The sequence below is a fragment of the Mauremys mutica genome, chromosome 2 (assembly GCF_020497125.1).
Source record: "Mauremys mutica isolate MM-2020 ecotype Southern chromosome 2, ASM2049712v1, whole genome shotgun sequence".
In the NCBI taxonomy this organism is placed as follows: Eukaryota; Metazoa; Chordata; order Testudines; family Geoemydidae; genus Mauremys; species Mauremys mutica.
This window is the reverse complement of record NC_059073.1, coordinates 73135325-73159181: the sequence shown is the minus strand read 5'-3', so window position 1 is coordinate 73159181 and position 23857 is coordinate 73135325. Positions and strand designations below refer to the sequence as shown.

General features: G+C 40.1%; 1 protein-coding gene across 1 annotated transcript in view; it reads right to left on the bottom strand.

Annotated features, from left to right (window-relative positions):
• The window catches only part of ST18 (ST18 C2H2C-type zinc finger transcription factor), a 219791-nt gene that overhangs the window by 47727 nt on the left and 148207 nt on the right, over window positions 1–23857 (bottom strand). Inside the window, exons 8-9 of the mRNA XM_045005759.1 lie at window positions 6396–6592; window positions 1701–2501 (exon numbers count right to left, since the gene is read on the bottom strand). Coding sequence (XP_044861694.1) covers window positions 1701–2501; window positions 6396–6592 — 998 coding nt within the window. The remainder of the gene's footprint in view (window positions 1–1700; window positions 2502–6395; window positions 6593–23857) is intronic.

Here is a 23857-nt window from a genome sequence, read left to right as displayed (position 1 = left end):
AGTACCAATTAGAAAGTGTTTATTTTGATTTTGAATGCAGAATCTAAAAGGATGGGAAGGGAAGTAATTCTGATCCAGAAATTCTCTTGTGGAGACAGACAGCAAGTGGACGTATAAATTGCTGAGGATGGTTTCTGATCAATCTGTGACTGACTGCCAACAACATGGAGTTGAGGGGAGATAAACAGCTGTAGTCAAAGACAGGTTAAAGCCACCTAGTAGGATATTTTGCTAGGCTACGATGTAGAACCAGAAGCAGCTGCGAAGTTAAACTTTCTGGCAAGCCTTTAGATAAGAAAAATATGGAGGAAAGAAAACAGAATGAACATCAACAGGGAACCACAGTGCCTGTTAGAGTCACAGCAAATAAGAAGTAAGAAGTCACTGTAGGAAATCGTTTACAGCACTAACAGAGAACAACGAGTGGACCTAAAACAAAAAAATCATTTATTTTAATCTTCCATTAATCTGAAATCTAAGTGCACGTTGTGTAAAAAATTAAGTGGAAAGAGTAGAATCAGTATAAGGTAACAAGTACACTTAATTGGCATAGGAGCCAAAAAAAAAAAAAGAAGAAGCAGCAGCAGCTGAGGAGGATGTGGAATTCCCAACACAATCGGTATAAGAAATACTGGCCATGGTTGGATTTTGTAAATGAAAAAATTCCAGGCCTAGTACTGTAACAAAAAGCTATCAGAGCATATGGAGCACATGGAAAAGCAGAGTGAGGGAAGCTCAAGATTCTTTTTCTTTGAAAGTTATCTCTGAACCAAACTGCAAACTAAGTATTTGCTTGAGAATAATCAGGAAGGACCAGATTTTGTCATTCTTACCCACATTGTGTAGTACCCTACTCTGCAAGTAGTCCCACTGAGACCAATGTGATCATTCCTGGAGTAAGGGTGAGTATTCCACATGAGTAAAAGGATCAGAATCTGGTCTGAATTGATTATGGTTACCTGAGCAAATGAGGGTAAGGATAAGTATATGAAACTTAGGAAGGAGGTTGACTAGCATGTATGTACTGTGCTAAGGACATTTTAATTGGCAAGCTGTACATGACTTTCCACAGAAGAAGCAGGTAAATGCATACTCTAGTTAAGCAGTACAAGAGGGATTATACAGTGGTAACCCTTAAAAAATTGCCAGTTATCTTAGATTCTAAATGCCTTAGATAACCGGTAAATAACTTACTTCAGCATTTTCAGTAAATATTGAGACGTACGCTAGGGAATACTGTATATATCAAAGGAATCATATTTGTTTATCAAAGGCAAAATAGCAACTTTTACAGGGTGACTACTGCTTTACTTTGTATTTATAAAAGAGAATTCCTGGGAAAGATTAAAGTGAGTGTAAAATGATATCTTTTGATGTTCCAAAGTTATTCTCAATCTATGAATTCCATATCAAACGTTCCCAGTTTGCCAATCAATACAAGATCTTTTTAAGCTCTGGCATTACAAGCCTGACTTGGTATCTGAAAATGGAACTGTGTTCTCTCTTTCATACATTACCACAAATCATCAAAAACAATAAAGATTTTGGAATTTAGATGGCAATTATTCTGGTGGTGAATGAGGCTGAAGAATATGGCTTCTTCCAGAATCTTTACTTTTGAGGTAACATCCAGTGCAAAATTGTTTACCAGCTGTAGAATAAATGTTTGAGCCAATATGAGCAATCAAAATATTTCTTACGTTTGTTATTATAGAATTGTCTCCCACCAATGTCAATAACTTTGGTTTGTCTCCTTTCCCCAGCTAAATGCTCCAAAAGAAACCTGTCCAATTCTTTGTAGGTGCTGTGAAACACATGACCTTGCTCTGCCTGCAGAGCTATCGCTTGTTCTAGCAAACTCAAATTCCCTTTTGTTTTGTCCAGGTCAACTGATACATCTGTAGTTTCTGATAGGCACTCATCATCTTCCTCGCTTTCAGGGAATGGATTCTGAATTCTCTTGTCAAAAGGATCAACATGAGATTCCTGTGATTCTCTTAGCTCTGTTTCTGAGTCACAAACTGTTTCACAGGGGCGAAATTCTGCTTCTTCAGTCTTAATTTCTGGAACTTCCAGAATGTCTTGTCGGTTACATCCTGCAATATATCTCTGAGTTACATGGGGCTTTATGCTAGTGTCTTCTGAGAAATTTGAGGAACTGTCCCATTCATTGTCCAAAATTTCAGAGCTACTTTCATTGTCATTGTCTTCAGATGAACAGTATTGTGGGTCAGAAACACAAATCTTTTCTTTTCCTTCCGATGAGTTAATTGTGTAACATTCATCAACATCATCACTTTCTGTTTTTAAGGACTGGATGCCACTGTCATTTAGGTTCTCAGTCACCATTTGAACTGGTGCATCTTTTGCTATTTTTCCCATATTCATTAAAGATTTGACCACGAGGTCCTGATAGCGGGTGTAGTTGTCCTTTGTTTGACTGGAGTTTTCTTGCCCACCTGAATGAGAGGTTTCATCAGGTGATTTTGTAGTATTTTCTTCTATAAGGAAAAAAAGGAAGAGAAAAATGAATGCTTTCTATAGAGAAACTTAATCTTGATCTTACCGGGTTTCAATCTTAAATGGGAAGAGACTTATTTAACAATCACTGTTTATTTACTCAAGGATACTCTGAAAATTCTTAAGAAATAACACCCCCTTTTACCAAGACAATATCTGAAATTACTGCTAGTATATAACCATCACAAACCCTTCTAAGATTAAATCTGTGTAGTGTGGCTGCAGAGCCCTTTGTAAATAGAATGTTTTTGCATTTTTCTTTGTTGAATATATAAAATTCCTTTGATCTATTTTCACTCTCCCCCCTGTCTAACATGCCCAAATATTTCTCAGAATGGGTCCCCAATTACTTTTCAAATCACTTCAGATTGCATGAAAGATCTTGACTGAAAAGACTCTATAGTTTACAAAGGGCAAGCTCTTGGTCACCATTACAGTTGCCACACTAAATGATACATCAGGTCATGCACAAGCAAACAGGAATGGTTCTTATGAATAGACTCTTAAAGGACTGCTAAAGACACCATTGAAATACACCCTGTGTTAATAAACATCTTTCTTTGGACAAAAAGCAGCAGCCAGCAGGTAGTAAAGGCTGCGTGTAGGTAAGGGTGTCAATGTTGGAAGACAATATGCCTTTTGTATCTCATTTAATTTTTTATAAAAACATTTGCTCTAACAAGGACACTCAAAAATACATCTCCATCATCTTTCTTTCTGGTAATTATCTCTCTAAAATCAACACTGATTTGCCAGGATCAAGTAAATATTGCCATAGTAACTAAAAGCATTTTTGGACGAAGGGAAGAATTTAGTCACAACACTAGCCCCTTCAATAATGCTGATTATAGGGTGCATTCTTTTGTTGGGATCTATTCAACATTAACTGAAAAATTTAACATTTTACTTCCTAGAAAGAAGGATGGATAAATAAGCATATAATATTTGGTAAGATGGACCCATCCTCTCCCAAATCAGAGGAAGTCCAGGTTTAAATAATAAATTAAACATAGTCTAAAATGCAAATGAAATTTCTCTCAATAACACAGTGAGCTATTAAGAGAAAGTGTAAAGGGTTATGATAATTTTAAAGTATTATGAACGACAGAAAACAAATAAAAAGCATTTTCAGTGAATATGTCCAATTCATTGAACTATTCTCTCAATCCACTTAACTACCCACATGTGTACAATAATGATTTATAGACATTATACCTAATTATGCATATTTGGGCTGTGTTAGAGTGCCTAACAAAAGCTCTAGAAAGCAACAATTACCTCTGTTGCTTAGCTACATAGTTTAAAATATTCCTATTAAGTGCAGATTATTGTGGAGGGGAAAAGAGGGACAAAAATGCACATGTGCACCACAATGCATTTCACTTTGCTGCTGCCAAACTGTTAGCATTTTGGGTCATTTCCAGTTTACATAATTGTTTGGTTCAACTGTTTGTTATATGTTAAAAGAAAATATTTATTAATTCTTATTATTCTTCAGAAAATTGGACTCATATGGGGAGAGGTGGCCTCATGCACTATGTGCAGATAGTTGTGTGTTTTGGGTTTTTTTTTAAATGTCTGCAAAGCTCGGTGCAACTTTTAAACCAGCTCATCTCTCACTATAGACTTTGAAGTAATCTGAATGAAAAAGTTTGCTATATTTTCAAAACATGGCATCTAGTAATGATATTGTCATTCCTTGTGGTTCTGTAATGAACCTCTGACAAATAAGTGTCTATGATTTAATAGCTTGTCTCTCTGCTCTGCTTGGAATTACACATAGTCCCATCACCAGGCCATTTTGATACAAATGGCTCTATTTTTTTTTATGAACAAGTATGCTTGATACTAACATTCCTTTCATTAATTTACTGGGTAAAAGATTGTACTAAGCATATTACCAACAACAAGATTAAAAAATCATGACTCACGCCCCCCCCCCCAAATCATGAGATTGGTTTAAAATTATGAGATTTTAAAAATGTGGATTTGAGTTTTTTTAATTGCCTTCTGTTTTTTGAGCCTTTGTGGTTCACATGTTGAAGTTTTTCTCTGTAACCACAGGGGCTTGAAACTTACTTTAACAAATTAACTAATGCTGATAGTTCCTGAAATTGCATCACTCCCGGAGTTAGGGCTTTCAGACAAAAACAAAATATCATGAGATTCACAATAAAATCATGGGAGTTGGCAACACTGATTCAAGATACCAAAAAGTGATTTTAAAGCACTCTAACTCCATACCATGCTGCCTTGCTCTCAGAATTTTACTGGGGTTGTACAGAAGGTAGACACAGGAGAAAGTGTGCACATTTATGAGGAATAAAACACTGAAGTTATGGAGGTACAGGGTACAGCCTGAATCAGCACAGAAAAACTCAGTTAAAGCTTTTTGTGAGACTGCTGGTATTATGAGATGGAAATACTCCTAGGAAGTCAGAACAGTCAGGAAATCAGCAGAGTTGTGCTTGCTTGGGTCGGTAGTAAGTTTGGCTCAGTGGTTGCATCAGAATGGGACAGTTAGTGCACAATTCCCTACTAGTTTAAGATATATTTTAAAAGTACCCCCCCACACACTTCAGCCCTCCACAGGAACTTGCAAGATGTACCCACAAATCAGAACTCCAAAAGAGACCCCTGATAGAAGATTGACCACAAATAAAATCCTGGCCCCACTGAAGTCAATAGCAAAACTCCCATTGACTTCATTAGGGCCAGAATTTCACCCATAGTTCTCTTACCTGGATAGTAAAGTTGGCTTTCATTATAGACATATTGGTATATATTCAAGTTTTGTAACAACTGTACGTACCAGAAATGTAAAGGCTATTGGTTTTCAGAAAAGAAGATTATTCTATTCTAAGTAGACGTGGGTATAACTCCAGATCCAACCCCCCCCCCCCCAAATTTGGGAAACTGTATCAGGATCTGGATCCCAATTCTGGGGCTTGAGGACAGCTTCCTCTTAAATAGAGGTACCATTACTTTTTCATACTATGTATGATTTCAGATTTCAGATTATCTGCCCATTTCCCTTAGATATTGACTTTTATAACCTATTGACAACTATTGTCTTTTTAACAAATGCAGTATTGATTCCACTGAAATCTGAGACCACTTTCTTAAGTCTTGGGCTGACAACTTGTGCAAGGCTCCTCAAAGAAAAAAATAACTGGCAATTTATTTTGAAAAGTGTTCCATTAATTTTGAATATATAGTTGAAGGGTGAAGGCAGAAAACATACATACATAATTTATATTTATTTATTTCAATATATATGTGTATTATAAATATATCTTATATTCTCCCCCAAGCAGTCATATTTTGTAGCATCTGCATGGCAGAACTTTCTATAAATTGTTGAGCATGTTTGGGTTGGGTATTATAAATACAGTGCAGAGTCTAATAATCAGGTTAAATAGAACACAGATAATAGTCACATGAATAAAATTGCTTTGCTAAATGTTAAAGTCAACATTTTGTTAAGCAGGTGATTGCCCCCAGCCTCATGCTGAATATATTAAAGTGAAAATCCTCTCTTTACAAACGTGTTTTTCTAAGTAGTTAGTTTTTCACTACATGTTTAACCTCATTCTTTGACAGCCCATATTAAGAAGCAGACACTATTCCTTATCTGACCTGCAGTGATGGCAGGTCTCTGCGACCTACACAGCATTAAGGACCATAGAAGGAGATGTTGTACAAGGTCCTTGTTTTTTAATTACCATATTTATATCTAGATTGCAATGTATTATCTCAAATCTACTCTGAGCCCAAATCATTCTACATTCTTTTTGAAAGCATTCAGTTTGACAGGCCTCTTTTCTTTGAGGGCAGGGAGTTTACGTTAATTTGGAGCCATTCTTCATTGCTACCTGTAGCAGACGTGTCATTTGTTTCGAGGACATTGATGTCCTCCTGCAACTCTGTTCTGTCCTCATTTTCTTCTTTGCATTCCACAGTGGGACTGTAGTGACGGGGTTTCATTAACAGGGACTTCCTTTTATTGACTGGAACTCCTGAAATCTGTTCTTCAGCTTTTCTCTTCTTAGCCATGGAGCATTTGTAGGCACTGCATTGATTTAAAAACGGCAATAAGGAAAACAAATTGGACATTATTGAACAACCAGCACTGTCCTATATTTTAATTTCAAGCAGAAAAAATGAGACTGGTAAAATGCTAATATACTTGCACTTCCAGCCAGCTGTGTTTAGAGGATGTTTAGTTTTAGCTCTTGGATCTGGAGAGCAGGGCACAGACAAATCCATCACACCGGTTCTCTTTCACTGCTACCAAAGTCTGGTTATAAAAAAATCCCTAATCCCAAGTAAACATATGTTAATCTATGCTCTGTCCTGCACTAGATGAAATACACCCAGAAAGGGATGAGAAAAGATTGATTTTGGTTTGCTAATCCTGAGAAACAGCTAATGTGAAAAGTATACCACCAGTTACACTGCAGCATACTGTACCTTTTTGATCCTTCTACTTACATGACTTGGGAGGGTGTGGGGTTGTCTGGTTTTGTTTGTCTTTGATGGGTGGGTGAAAGTCCATTTTAAGATGAATGTATTTTTTCAGTGCAAAGACTTACATATTTAAAGTTTTTTGTTTGTTTGTTTGTATTTTTGGTGATTTGTGAGATGAACTAAACAATGTCAATGTCTGATTTTGCTGGTCACCATGGCCTAGATTCACAAATGTACTTAGGTACCTAAACTCCAGACTTAGGCACCTAAATCCCAGTTTTAAGCTCTACTGCAATTCACAATGCTCTTACTGAATGCTGTAGGCACCTAAACGCCCTTTTGCAGTAAAAGATCCCTAGGGGCCTATATTTCTTCCCCTAAGCCTCCATTCAGACACTTATCTCCTACCTAAGCCTCAGAGTATTTCACCAGCCAGGAGAAGGTAGGTGTTTGGCCACCTATGCCATGTGTGGGACCTGATCCAGCAGGCTCCCTCGGAGCATGCTGACTGGATCTGCCCCCTCAAGCAAATTCACACAACACAACAACAGCTGCTTCCACCTCATCACTTTAGCACAATGGTTTGTATATTGACTTAGGATGTGGAAGGCTTCCAGTTAAAGTCCCCCCTCTGGCAGAAGGGGAAAAGGGATTTGAACTAGGCTTTAAACCTCTCGGGTGAGTGCTCTAACCACTAGGCTATGGGATATTCTGCTAGGAAGTGCCCTCAGGCTCTGTCTACAAGCTAGGGTGTGTGTGATTGTGCTGCTTGTGTACACATACTCATACTAGCTTTCATTGAGCCAGCACAAGGCTAAATAGCAGTGTAGCCTCGATAGCACTGGAAGAGGCAAAGGAGGCATGGCTTAGCCATGTGGAGTACAAACCTGCCTGAAACGGGTGGGTGCATACTCAGCATGCCTAAGCTGTACCTCAGGCTACCGCAGCTACACTGTGAGGTATACTCATGCTAGTTCAGCCAGAGCTAGAGCAAGTACATGCATGCAGGGAAATCACACCCCTAGCTCATAGTGTAGACATAGCCATAGGCTCTTCTGTTGAAGCTGTTTCACTGTGGATAAATAATTAAAAAGTTATTTGAGCCAAAGAGAGACAACAAGCAAGAGAGACAGCACACGCTTGAGAACGACTCAATAGCCTGGTGGTTACAGTACGTGCCCAGGATGTGGGAGATCCAGAATCCCGACCCCTTGCGCCCTGACCTGTACTCTAACACTAACCACTGGGCTAAATGGTAGAAGGGGGGTCCGCCTCTTCATTGTTGTAGTGAAAACAGCATAGGTGCCTAACGCCAAAGGTAGGGGATCGCAAATAGAGGTAGGTGCCTTTCTGCAGATCAGACTTGGGTGTCCCTTCTGTGTGTGTATATGTGTGTGTGTAGAGGGGCCTAGGTACCTAACTCAGGCTTTGTGATTCACAGAGTGCTCCTGTGACTTTCTAGGCTCCTGAAAGCTAGGTGCCATGACACTTAGTGTCACAGAACCCTCACTCCCTATGTGAATCCAGGCCTTTTCATTTAGGGGAATTTACACTATGTTCTTGCTAGTGATTTGTATAGATCTGTACATGTTGGGATCTGTCCACAAGAGCTGAAATCAGCTATATACTTCTGGCCCACATGGTGTGACATATTCCCCTCTCCATTACATTAGCACACTCCCACCAATGCCAATGGGACTGCATCAGAGTCATGGACAGTACAATGTGTCAATTCACTGCTTTATCTATGTCCATATATCTTGTCTATTTAAGGGTTTTTTGTGGCTGCCCTATGCCCAGGGCTGGCTCCAGGCACCAGCTTATCAAGCAGGTGCTTGGGGCGGCAACTCGGGAGTGGGGCGGCACTTTCAGGGATTCGGCGGCAACTCGGCGGAGGGTCCCTCACTCCTGCTGGGAGCGAAGGACCTCCCGCTGAATTGCCGCAGATCCCGATCGCGGCTTTTTTTTTTTTTTGGCTGCTTGGGGCGGCAAAACCCCTGGAGCCGGCCCTGCCTATGCCTCATTGTAACTGAGCAAATTTCAATAGGTATCCAAGTCGTATGTCTACAGACATAACATGATGTGCATGGAATGCTGATTACTACAACATTATCTCAAGGGAATATGAAAACAAACTTTGGTTGAACAGCTCAGCTAATGTGCATGACCAGGAGCTACAAGATATACAATATTAGGTTCCTATAAATTACTACAAATAAATAAGTAAATAAATAAATATTTTTCCTACATATCATAGGTCAGATCCTTAGACTTTATTGGTGCTGTGCCCTTTACTAGCTGCAAATGTAGCCCTGTAACTTGATTACCTATACCTATGTATAGGTCCGCAAAACAAAAATGTGTGTGAAATATGCTAGGTTGCCCACCACTGATCTAAGTGACACATCATAGCTAAGAAGTCAAAATGTGACACTTCACTAAAAGATCTGCCTCACAACACAATATTCTTCAACCCTTTTCTCACTTTTTGTATAAGTAATTTTTCATTGTGGTCACTGTTCTCTCAGACAGGGGAATACAGCCATGTAATATGACTAATAGCATTCATATTATATCTGTCACAGATGAAAAAAACTACATGTATGGATCATTGTAATCCACTCATTGGTTTCTGGACCCCAGGGAGCATCATAAATCTACCACAATGCCCTTGGGTATTGGATTTCGTATTTGGCTCTCTGATTTAGCTGCAAGATTTGCAAAAATCCATGTCTCCAAACAGCTCCCTATTGGTTACACATATTACAGCATAAATAAATCCTTCCAAGATATCTTATGTGTGCTAAATTGGCTCAAGTTCTGATTGTTTTGGATGGTAGCATGTGACTAAACTTAAGCTTTTTGTTAAAAAAAAAATCCATTTCTGGCCAATCACCTTTTTGGCAATCCACCACTGTAAACATGAAGGATATGGAAATATGAAGATCTGCAATTTTAGGAGATGTTAGAATGCTACCAGTGTGCATCTTAAACACAGTGGATGCTCTTGATCTACTGAATGCTAAACTTACTGTGAGTGCCATTAAAACCGGGATGTTAACCACTTGCAGTAGTTAAATGTATTATGAATTTTGTGTTATTTCTCTTTTTGACAATAGTGCAAACCACAAATATCACAGCACAATAAGTGTCCCTTTTGGAAATGGTGCTCCACAGACACTGACCCAGATAGACCTACACAGACACAGACACGCCCGCCCACCCACACCAGAGATATGCAGTGTGGATTGAAGTGTATAATGTACCCTGCAAAATACTGCATGGAATAGTTTATCAGTCATTGTTGCTGAAGTTTTGCAATATTGTATCACTCATAATAGTCATGGTGTTGCAAACAGGCTGGAATTACGAAAAAGAAGTAGAAAGAACCATAACAATGCTTTATAAGCCAAAACTATCAAAATTTACTTTTTTAAACTTATTCATTCATTCATTCGTCAAACTCCAAATTTACCTCCAATGGATATTATGAGAATTTAGGAATTAATACTGTCCTCATTTCCATTGATAAAGCTTCCCACACAAGCTAAATTAATATATTTTAGGCTAGAAGTGCCCATTACATCATCTAGTCTGACCTCCTGTGTAACACAGGTGATAGAATTTCAAGTAACTGAGTGAAATTCTATCACCTGCGTTACACTGTATCTTCCAAAACCCCTTAACTAAATGGTCCACAGCTAAAGTGGGAGAAAGAAGGACAGCAAGATGGTCATGCTATTGTTAAACTCTGCTGAATTCATTTAAGCAAATTGGGACAATGTATTTCCCTGGTTACATATTACAAACTCACCACTGTGATTTCAGCAAAAATGTCATGAAACACATTTGTGTATCACCATATCCTAAAAGGTAGTCAAAATCAGACTTTGGCGGACCACAGGCAAGAAAGAATACCAGAGACAGGGTCTCCTACCTCCTGGAGTTTCACTCTGGGAACAAACAGCAGGAAAATCCCAGCTGATTATAACTAAAATCAACTGGCATCAGGGGAGATGCAGCTCTGATTTACATACTTCACATGACTCCGCACTCCCCTGTGTATGATGGATCAACACAGAACCACTTTCGGAAGCAAATGTATGATAACTTCAAGTTCTGTTTAATTCAGATGTTGAGGCCAAATTGTGCTCTCAGTCACACTGCTGTAAATCCAGATTTTAGCCCAAGATGCCCACAGATCTGACTCTTCTCAAATGTAAGCACATCTTAGAGTCAGAGGGCTTTTCCTTTATGAAGCAGTGCGATGCATTACTTTGCCCACATCATATTCCTTTGTCTAACCAGTGCTGCCAGGCTCAATCAGCTTTCCAACAGAGTTTCTAGAGTTTCCTCTTCTCTGATTAAAATAAATATATTTTATCAGAACCAAATTTGTATAGGCTTATTCCTGACACCTTTCTCTGAGAATATAGGTGCCAAAGATTGCAGTGATTGACTCTTTTTTAGGAAGCTCAGCTTATTCTTCACCAGGAAAGTGACTAACATTTTTAACTCCAATAGAAAAATCCTCCTGCCTTTTCTGTTAGTGTCCTTTTAAGTTGCTACTTCTGAATCTTGAATCAAATAATTCACCAAGAATATTCTTCCTCTTACCCTCAATCTTATATTGTCTTCAAGGAAAACCAAAACAAAACACCCTAACTTTACTACATGTAGTTGTTTCATACTCTTGATTTTAATTTTCAGTTCATTGTAGTTGCTGACTATTGATCTTACTACAAATTTCCTTATCAAAGTAAATTTCTTTTGATAGTTTGTGCCTCCTTTCAAAGATTTGCTTTTTAAAATTTGTGATAGTATGTACGTATACATATGCACACACAGACACATTGTCCATTTGTCTCTAAATGTAGATGTTTGATAACAGGCACCATAGGAATTTGAGACTCAGGCTAGCATGTAGATATTTGTGTCTATCTATCTATCTATCTACCAGCTTAGATATCAGCATTCATGAAGTACTCATTTCCGCATTGTCTTAAAAAGTTTCTCTCTCTCTCTCTCTGTCTCTTTCACACATACACGTTAGCAGAGATCTGTCAGGCTGTAGTTTGTCAAAGAGTAAACCTATAATTTAGCTTCTCTATTACTCATCTCATAAATTCAACATCTAATAGTTTTGTTGCTATTTATCAATGGTCTGCTTGTTGTCATGGAACACTGATTCAGCTGTCAAGGTTATTTGGTAATCTGAGGCTCATAAAATGGGAGAAGATTTTTTTTTGTTATGAGCCCAAAGCCAATACATGCTTTCCCCCAATTTAATTGTACTTAAATGTTATGAATAATAAATCATTTTAGTACTGCCTATAATGAGCAGATTTTTTAAGCAAATGAGTCAGCTACTAAAAGCAATCCTGTATCAGATATCATAATACAAGCCATGAGGTATAAGACAATTGCTTGTGTTAAAAGAAGAGCCTCAAGTAAAGATTTCATGCTTATAGGACACAGGCATTTTTGACATTTTATCCCAAGTGCTTAGGGTCTTCCCTTTCCTTTCTTTCTGCCCAGAGTGTGCTTGGGCAAATGGTGGGGCTAGGGAAAGTGGAACAGTGCTCCACCTTCCCTAACCACCTAGTGGCCAATTTGAAGACAGTGAGAAAGCCAAACAGCTGCTGTGAACTCCCCTCCCACCATTAAGCATTCCAGGGCACACAGCAGCCATTCTTGCTGCTGGAAACTGCCCTGCCTGCCCTTCCCCATAGGTGGCATGATTGTCAGTGGAGGATTTCCCACCTTGCTGTGAGTCTAACACTTTTGGGATCTGGAAGGAATTTTTCCCTTTTGGCAAGACTGGTAGATTTTCCAGTTTCCTCGCAGTCTCCTGCAGACTGCCATGGGTGAATAAGAGAGTGCGTATTGTTTAAACAAACAAATAAAAGAGGAAGAGACCACTGTCACACTTCCAGTTGGTATCCCAAGCAAGAGGCTTCAAGGGGCCAGCTGCTGGGGTAAACCTCAGCACAGGACTGGTGGAATCTGTAAACTTGTGTGGCAAGAGAGTATCTTAATTCTTCAATGACTGAGTTCCCCTTCACCTGCTCCCTTATTCCTCCCCACTGGGTGGTGGGATCCACCGTCAGACTGACACACGAACAGAGTGACACAGTTTCAGCGAAGGGAGTCAACCCTCATTCCTTGGCTCCAAGATCTGAGGCGATTTAACCCCATGCCAGACCTAATTAATGCTTGGTAGTTAAAGGATGGGTCAGCCTCCTCATCCTCTAATATAAACTTTAATTCAGTTGTAGGCTGAAGCTTTAAATCCTAATCAAAGTTTCAGTTAATATTTTACCTTATAGCAACAGAACAACTGGAAACCTTTGTTATACATTTTGTATCATGCAGATACCCCCTGGAATACACAGTGACAATCAAATGCTACTTTCCTCTTACCATTGTCTTAGCTAGGATACACAGATCCTCCTCTCTCACAAGTGAATCAGTGGCAGTAAACCACTCAGTCACTGCCATCTATTACGTATATTCTGTTTTTCTACAATGAGTTTTAAGGTTTTTATTTTATTCCATTTGTATCAGTGCAAAAGTACTGAAAAAAAGCAGAAATGATGAAGGATTCCTTCCTCAGCCTGTCCATAATTTGCAGTCTTCTTCTATGGCTGTTTGTTGGTTACCTAGGAAACAGATGCGGACAGAATTTGATTGGCTGTTTTAACAGAGTGACTGTGAGAGCTGTAAGCAAAGTTTTAGGTTGTAGATGTGTGAGTGCAACACACAGCAAATGTACATTCTTGAGAATTACATAAATCATATTTCAAGGATGGGTGATGGCTGGGACCAATTGGTAACACCTAGTGCACAAAAGGAGAGGTCTCTCTCTTAGGGACTGTAGCGGGGGGAAAACCTGCTCCAGCCTGGAAAGGGTTGGAGAAGCCCTGCAGAGGGCTGGGGCTGGGCAAGGGAGTAAAACCCCAGCTGATTGGGGGAAGTGGCTGCAGCTGGGGCCATGCCCCAAACTAAGAAACTGGGCCTTATAAGAAGACCAGGGAAGCCAGAGGGAGCAGTCCCTCTCTGACTTGAGAGGGAAACAGGCCTGGCTGCTGGGGAACTCACCCAGGGGACCTAGAGGGAGGCAGGGCTGGGGAAAGGCCACCAGAGCTGGGAAGTCCTAGGCCAGCAACTCCCCAGGCTGCAGGGCCTAGTTCTAGGCCTCCTAGGTATTGGGCTTGCAAAGGGGTAGCTGGAGGGTAGGTAAATGCAGCCAGTCCAAACCCCTTGTTACCTGTGATGATTGGCTTGATACACTGCAGTCTGCCCCAGGGCACGGGGGCTAAACAGAGACTGGCAGTAGCCACGACTGAGGCAATGTGGGGATAGGGGGTTGGGGTTCCCCTGGGGTGGGGAAACCCAGTAAGACTGTGGGGTACCGCAGGAGGCAGAACCCTGAGATAAGGGCGGAGGGACCCGGGGGCCAATGGCAAGTGGATCACCGGCCTGCAGAGGGCACTCCTGGGTTGAAGAGCTAATTCCCAAGGATGACCAGCAGGGTGAGTCTGAGCTGTGCTACAGGGACACATGATGAGACTGACCGCATGGCAGTTGAATGGACACTGGCTCTGGGCTAGAGATAGATTTTAAATCAACCAAAGATGTTGAAGGTAAATGCAAACAGTGCAAGAGATGCCAATGATGGAAGGCAAAAACTTAGAGAGCAGCTAGCCTAATACAATGGACAAAGAGAAATAATACTATTAATAGAACAGCATTTGCTGGAACACCAATAGTTGGAGACCAGTTTAAATAGTGTTAAGATGATAGGCCCTACTATGCGACTTAAAGAATTACAAAGACTCAAGGCGCATGTGTACATTTTGTAGCTCCATAGAACTAGAGTGCCCTGCCTAAGCTGCTATCAAGAGGAAGAGAGACAGAGCGATGGTATTACTATGATGTTTCTTCATAGATACAAGTTGGTGTCTTCACAGGAGTGAATCGGAACACACAAGTCTTGTGTGGCGTTCCTAATTCCATGCAGTTATTTACTGAATGTGAAAACACTCGGCTTTCCTTATTATACTCAAAGATACATCATAGAAAGTGGGCCACTGTATATTTCTCTGACTATAATTGACATGGCTCCTCCATAGATGTTCATATGTATTTAGCACACATTACTGTTATTTTAAGGGGGGAAAGGTGATGCAATTTCTGGCAGGGAATACTAATTTTGTGGGGCGGCATGCATTGCCCAGTCTGAACTGTGAAGCCTGAGTCCCTACCAGGTTTACTTCCTTGGGAAACAGAAAGAGGCACCCAAACAAGGCGATGGGATGGGATGGGCTAGTAGCCTGATTTGACCGAGACCATAGGTAGGTATTCAGGGTGGCTAACCTCTCCTGCCACCACAGCTACACTTCTCCTATTTGTCATGCACTAGCTCAATCAGACCTAGTGTGGAGATGTGTTTTAGAGCTGGGATTTACATGTCTAGCTCTAGAGTAGACATACCCTAAGAGGTGCAGCACAGGACTTGCAGCCCAAGAGAATAGAAAGCTAAAGTGCTTTTGCACCCTCCCAATCCAGGGTTATTCTGTGTCCCCTGGGTAACACAGACAGATCTGGGGACCTTTATAGGTTACACAACCTGGCCCCCACTGTCTGTGTGCAGCAGAGCTGCCCAGAATCCTTGTAGTCCTATATTCTGATGCCTCACAACAAAACACAAGGAAGGAGGATGCAAGTCCCTCCTACAACCCTGCCACAGCACATCCACTATCCCAGAGCTTGCAAGGGGATCCTCAGAAGAAGAGCCTTTTAGCTGTCTACCACAGTGCCTGTACTGGGAGAATCTTTCCTTGGCCAGACATAGGGCTCATACTAGACACTTTGACTAGGCTAAAGGAGATGAAACAGATGTGAAGATTTCACCCACTATGTTTATCATCATGGTGATAATCATGCTCCCTTTGAAATTAAGGGCAAAATCTCAACTAACTTGAATGGGCACAAGGGTGAGCTCTAGTTAGTTTTTACTGTTAAATATTTGTGAGGAAATAAATGTATGAATGGGCTAACTTAACTGAAGAGGAAAGCTGGTTCTAGTTGCTGTGTGGAGAGATTTTTGCAAAATTGAGCATTTGTATACATTTATTTTACAGCAATAAAAATACTGAGAATAATATTCAGATGTAGAAGTTATTTCTAACTAGGGCAATGGTATGTGGAGATAGTGTGTGCCCAGTAAAAATTACATTATTTTACAAACAGTTCTAGTCAGTCACATGTTGGATGATATTCTGAGGTCTTCTAGCAGTGGGAAAGCACATTCAAGAAGACTGAAACATAAAGATAAACAATTGGATCATTAACCCAATTAAGACTCATTTAGGCACAAAGAAGGACACTTGAATACTGTTTTTCACTCTACAGTACTATTTTTGTGCAATAACAAGAACCACCTGACATTCAGTGATGGATGACTTGTGACTTTATGCAAGTGTTAAAATAATCTGTTCAGCTACCAGGGAATCCAATGTGAGATATTACTTATGAGAAAATGTGTTAGTTCCATTGATTTGTGATTGGCTGACAAGATACTGAACACAATTTGCCCTGACTACTAAGTTGTGGTCAGCATCATAATATCTAAATCAATTGTTCACAATTGTGTTCAAACATCACAAAACTCTGTAATGCAGATAAGGCCTTAGTAACTCAGAAACCATTCTATAAACATTCAGATCCTTATTCCTATTAGAGATACAGGGCCATATTCTTGATTCAGCTCTGGCAGTGCACAGTGACCAGGTTCTGGTTGTAAATGGTCAGCAAAGAATCCCTCCAGTGAAGGCTAACTCCCTCACAGTGTAAAGGTGGCAGAGCCAGTTCCTCCCACTCCCAACATGAGGATCACATTAGGAGAGGGAGGGAGAAAGCAAGGAAAAAACATGATGGAGGTCTGATTTGCTACAGAGATTCTCCAGTGGCTGAAGGTCCTCTGGAGCCCATGCTTCAGTGACATAAGTAGGAGCAGCTTGTAGGCTGCTGTAACTCAAGCTGGAGATTGGAAAGTATGATTCTTTGATGGTTCGTTCCTCTGCCCTTTACTGAATGGAACACAGACACGGGGAGCCCACCATTTTGTTTTTCATGAATGAGACAGACCTTCCATCAGGTTTTTTAAGTACATATTTGAAAAGAATTTAAATCAATAAACTATATCAAGGAAAGTCAGGCATCTTCTATCAGAATTGGGGAATTGATATATTCTTTTGAAAGACTTGGTAGACAAGTCCCATTTGGAGGACATTTTGCACTTGGGGCAGCCTGGGACTGCAGATCAGTGGAATTACTCCTCCTTTATACAGGTGTAACTGAGATCAAACTCTATCCCGATGTTAGACTGGTGGTATTCCTGCTCTCCCATTTGCCTCTCTCCTTCCTCCTTGGACACCTTAGTGATGGGTGTGGTATGTATTTCTTAGTAAATCACTGACTAGATAAGCATGATTATTAGATACATTTGCCATTACTTGGTACAGTCATTGAGCCAAATTCAGGCTGAAGTAAGTGGGGGTAGCTCCCAGGGGAGTCTTTGAAACATTCCGAGCAGTGACTTAAATGATGGACCATAAATGGGATGGGTGTAAGTGCTCAACTAACATATAGAAAGTTGCACTGATTTGACTTTCAATAGGTTTGAATGTTATGGAATGTAACTTATCAATTGACAGGATGGAAAGTAGAATTTGGAACGGGGGAAATTGTACCAGGAAACTTTAACTAGTGTCTCATCATCACCTGAACTCCTGCCATCAGATTCAGACCTGGCATAAATGGGTGCAACTCCAGTAGACTTTAGGGGGAGTTACACCCACTTATGCTAGGTCTGAAAATACCCAGCACACTAAATAAGAAGATATTTTTTTTTTTACTAACACCTGTTTGACCAACTTACATTGTTGTATTACTTACACAGCCATTATAGTAATGCTGAATTTGACCTGCTGAATCTCTCTGGACCTTTAGCACTAATTCTTTCCCACCACTTACTTTCAAAAACTTCATTTTCCTAAGTCACCGTTCTTTCTGGTACCATATCATTTGATACATTTAATGTACCCCTTTGATTTAGCAATCTGATATGGATTATTTTCTTCTCTTACTTTTCTTGACTAATCACTGAAATGAATCAATGGACAGCAAAGAAGAAAGGGCTACTAAAGCCGAGGAGCAGGGAAGAGGACCAAGGAGTAACTGAAAAATTGGAGGGAACATCACTGAAGGATGGCAGTGTGGCAAAGCTTCACATAGTGCCAGCATTAGAGTGGAGTTGCTTGGCGGGTACAATACAGATTGGTGAAGGTTGACAAAAGGGTTAGAAGAAACCCTTGGTGGATTAGAAGAAACAGCTGAAAAGGCCAGAGTCCTGATTCTGTTCTCTCATGCCAATACATAATTCGATTCACTTTGGTAGAGTTACTCCTGATTTACTCCTGATTTATTCTAGAGAATCAGGTCCCACGAAAGTATTGGAGAAACAAATGAACATCATGTTCAGGTTGGGTGGATGAATCCGGAAGAACAGGAGAGCAATTGAAGACAATGTGAGGAGCAGGATCTAGGAGAACCATGGTACAACCATGAGAATGGAATGAGTGGGGTGAGAGTGCTCCCTCAGCCACCAGGTGTGCCGCACTGCCTGGTCCATTTGTGTGGTGTCTCAATCACAAAATACACACAGTCCATTTCTTTTCCCTGTGTGTGCCTTTAATTTTTAGGTTCCATGCACTGCAGAACACAGCATAGGCATGTGTCAGAAGGAGCCTTTCACCCCACCATAATAGACTGATTCCCACTAAGCTTGTAGTCGTCTGTGTAACACTATTACCTAAATGATCAAGATGCTATAGCTAGCACTCTGTCAGACCTTGGAACAATGATAGGTTAGGTGTGGGAAACATGAGGATGCATTAGAATGTTGGCATAAAGCGGAGGGAGGATGAAATTTCTGTGAATTGTCTATTGTGGAATCTCCCCCTCCCCCTTTAAATGACAAAGATATCTTTCTGGTCAATGGACTTGAGTGTAAAGGGGACTGGAATCAGACCCAATAAAAATAAGAGCCAGATATTGAGCTCAGTGGAGTGATGATGATTTATCCCAGCTGAGGATCTGGCTATACATACCTACATACATATACAAATGATTATGCATTTATATACAACAATAGAGTGGATCACATCTTGGAAGGTGCTGAGTATCTGCAACGCCCATTGATTTCAGTGGTATTGACAGATGCTCAGGAGCAGTCAACACTTGGTCCAGTAATATAATAATAATCCAACAATAACAACATTTATGTTTCCCAATTTCTACCATCTCACACAAGGAAATAAATGTACTTCTCCCCATTCTGTCTTCAACAGATGCATCTACTTGGCTCATAGCTTATATTTGTGAAAGGGTATGAAAGCAGGGCATTTGTTTCTGTGGGTTACTGGAGAATATTTTGGAGTTGAAGGAACCCATATAGATAGAAAGGGTTGCCACTGAACAAGGCCAATTTTCTTCCCATAGCAAGAAGTCATAGGAAGAGTTCAATTTAGGGCTGCATGAGGAAAGGATGAGTACACAGACTGAACCGAGATGAAAGGAGTGCACAGAAAAGATGGGAAGGAAGATAAAAGGGAAATAAGGATTTATGGATACTAATATAGAGGAAAATAAGCTCAATAACATGGGGGTTATTAAAGTTACTATATATATATATATATACAAATGGAAGGTTTAGCAAAGAAGAAAATAAGAGTGCTCAGGGGATATACATAATGATATAGAGAAAAATATATCATAACTGAAGTCTGGCTGGAATGTGATATTAAAGGATATAGTTTATTTAAAAAAGACAAGCAGGAAAAGTAAATGAGCTGGTATAGCCTTATTGGTGAAAGAGGATTTATTAGCCCCCATAAGAGGAGATTGGGGAGAAATGGGTTATGGTGTTGAGTCATTATGCATTGAAGTTGGCAATGTTTCAGACAGTAAACTAATGTTATAGGCCACTTGACCAAAAGGAACAACTGGACTGTGAAATGACTGAGCAAATAAAAAGAAGCACGTAAAAAGATCAGAGTGATAATAAGTCAGCAATAATTGAGGAAAAGGCATGCTGTCGTAATGAAATCGACACTGATTGTGAAGCATGAGGCTAAAGGCCAAGTACCTTCAGACCCTAATATGTACACATATTTTAGTTAGAGCACAGGTCCAGAAGTACATTAGTGTGCTTCTATAATGGCTTTTTCATTTTTCTTTATTCATTTCAACTGTTTGTAAAGCATGATGCACTATTGGTGTTACAATCATATAAGAACATAAGAATGGCCATACTGAGTTAGACCAAAGGCCTATCTAGCCCAGTATCCTGTCTTCCAACAGTGGCCAATGCCAGGTGCCCCAGAGGGAATGAACAGAACAGGTAATCATCAAGTGATCCATTCCCTGTTGCCCATTCCCAGCTTCTGACAAACAGCAGCTAGGGAATATAGTAGCCTAAAGAAAGAGGAAGTGCTGATGAAAATATTACTGGAACCCAAGCTACACTGATCTACGATGAACTCTGCAGTCCTTGTAAACAAAAAAGGGAGTTTTGTATCCATGAAGGCTGCAGATTTTGGCCCTTAGCAAATGGACAGTTTAAATTCAACAAAGGTCAGTTTGGGGAACATTTTTTGTTGTTGACTGGAGCCAAAAAACTTTTCAACACAGTAGTACAAACGGAATCAAGGAAAAAGGACTAATGACCAAATCCTAAAGTCTTAATCCAGTTTTCAGCCAGTCCCTTACTCAGGGGAACTTCAGTGGAACAACTGACTTAATTGGGAGCCTGAGCAAGAATTTGGCTAAAGCTTTTAGAGAACAAAACAGTCAAGAACATCCACATGATTCTGGGGTGCCCTACACATGGAAAACCATACAACCAGGCTCTGCATCAGGGTGTGAGGTTAGCCTGCTACATACAGTGAATGCTTAAAAAAAGTTATCTTAGAAAAAACATGTTGAGTAGATCACGTTTGTTGGAGATCTTGTGAAAATCCAAACCTTCCTCTTTTGTGCACTCCAGAGGCAGTGGGAATTGAAGCTGTCCACTTGCCAAGGATCCAAACCTGTTCCATTGTTGCTTTTGTCTAAAACCCTTATGATAGCTATGCTGGTCCTGTGGGATACTACAGCTTTATAATGCTGGAATAATATTTAAAGAGTTAAAAATATCTCCTTGGAATGTTGAAAGAATCCCTGTCATATTTTATTTCCTTTTCTTGACATCTGCAGGTTATCTAGGGTCCTCTCTAACCTCCTCTTCCCTGGCTGAATGCAACCCCTAACTTCAGCCAAGGGCAGCAATTTAACTGGTGATTTGCCTCTATTTCACAATCAACATAGAACAGGCAGAAGTCATTGTCTGGCATGAAAAGTTCTGGGTGGCTTGCAGTCATCCATAGAGAAAAGACCAGCCAGAAAAGTAAATGACCATGTGGGGCTATACAATTCTGGGAGTCTGTCATTCAGTTGGAGACATTAGGATGTTTGGGTCTCTCTAAGCATACTCAGGGTTAGTATAAAAATACTTATTGTATGATGCAGAAAACTGAAGTTGTGATGGAGAAGACAGTAACTTGTTAGCAATATAAAATCTTAGAGGAGAAGGTGGAGAATACAATTAAGAATGCAAAAGTTTTTATTTACAGTGGATGGACAACGTAGAGATGTGCTCTCATGTGGCACCAACTGCAAATAGTCTATATCTACCCACATGGCAACTTGGGTGTAAATGACCTGAATTTGGCCCATAAGATAAGACTACAGTTACAGAAACAGAGAAATTGAGAATAATTAAAGGTTTTTAATTAAATTGAGCATTTGAAGGGAAAAGACAAAAAACAAAAAGATATGATGTTGGTGCTGGGGAAGAAGCATTAAAGATGACTGGCTAGAAATAAATATAATAGACATAAAAATGATCTAGGAAAAAGGAGGCTCATAATGTGTTTATCAGTTATTGAACATATTAATTGCTGACAAAGGACGTTACTACATTACATAGCTAAAACATTTAAAAATAAAAATGGAGATAATGTATCAAATAAAATGGAATAGGGAGATAAAACATAAAATAAACTCTTTATACACTGTAAATAAACACAACACATAAAAATAGGCAATAGTAAAGGTATCAAAGAATAAGCATGGAAAATTAGGGACAAATGAGCCTGAATTCATTTTGCATTTTAGTATTTACAAGACTTAGTCAAATTATTCATTTTAAATATTATGATTTGCAAATGTAGCCATACAGATGCTTAAATATTGTATCAGATGCATATCCTCATTTCTGCTCATTCATTAAGTGCTTTGTTGCTATCCACTAGATAGTTAAGGCAAACAATTGTCAACCTATGAATTGTTTGCAAAATATTCAGTTTATTATTTGTTGTTTGTGGTCTGTATTTGGTCATCAAAATCATGTGATATTATTTCTGCTGCCTGATTGGATGACAGGCTTTTAACATGGGAGGACAATGAATAACAAATAAGGAGCTCACATACATGCATATACATTCAAGGTATTGCTCACATACATTCATGAATATCCTTGTTTGCATGTCATTTTAGGTGTTTGTATGAAGAACAGCCATTCTTTGAATTTGTGTGTGAACAAAAACTCATTGATATATTTGAAAATGGAAAACTTGGGGCACAATCAAACAGTTAATTTAAACAAATATCCTTGTTTTGGTAGCAGTAGTAATTTTGCAATATTAAAAAAAAGTGTAAGGTAACATCTCAGAGATGGGATATATTTTCCTAGATTGGGGAAGTAGTGAGAGGGGATTATGAAATGGGTAAAAATGTTAGGTCCAGCAATGCACCAAAGCAAAAAAAATCAGAGTTAGAATTATGAAAAGTTGCCAAAGCTGTAAGCCCAGCCTTTTGATGGCTAATTAAGGGGGGGACTGGAAGATGGAGAAAGAAACAAAGGAGGATCTTAGACATCACAGACCTGTAAACTGGGCTGCAGTTATATTTTATATTTATAACTTGTTTTATTAGTGGTAATGAGAACGGTTGACATACAGGACGTAATAATAAGGATAGGTGAATTTCAGCATTAATATTTTATTAGTGCTCTGAACAGCATACATCTGCCTCATTCTAAACTGCACTGCATACTGATCATTTGGCTTTTTGTACTTTGGTATCAAATATCAGTCAAAACAGAAACAGATTTTTTTAATATCAATTTTAGTGAGAGAGTCCTCATTGATTTTTAGGAAAAAGTTCTGGTTTAGCAATTTACCCCAGATTCTTGAAGAACATCATAACACTGGCAGAAGGGGATCAAACAATGGACAAAATGTATATGGGTTTCAGGAAAGTGTGAAAAAATATTGTATCATAAAGCATGGGATAGCAAGAAGAGGATGGTCATTTTAATGGCTCTCTAACCTTCTAATTTCTAATAAGCTCAGGCAGGGCCGGCTCTAGGCACCAGCCTACCAAGCACGTGCTTAGGGCGGCACCTTGGGACTGGGCGGCGATCGGGGTTTGTTTTTGGGTTTTTTTGGTTTGGCCGGGCGGCGCTGGGGGGAGGCGGGGCTTAGGAGGCATGGTGCCGTGTTGGGGGAGCGGGGACTTGGGTGGCGCGGCGCTCGGCTGGGGCGGGGACTTGGGCGGTGCGATGCTCGGGAGGGCGGGGACTGGGGCGGTGCGACGCGACACTTGCGGGGGCAGGGACTTGGGTGGTGCGACGCGACGCTCGGAGGGGGCAGGGACTTGGGCAGGGCGACGCTCGCGGGGGGGCGGGGACGTGGGCGGG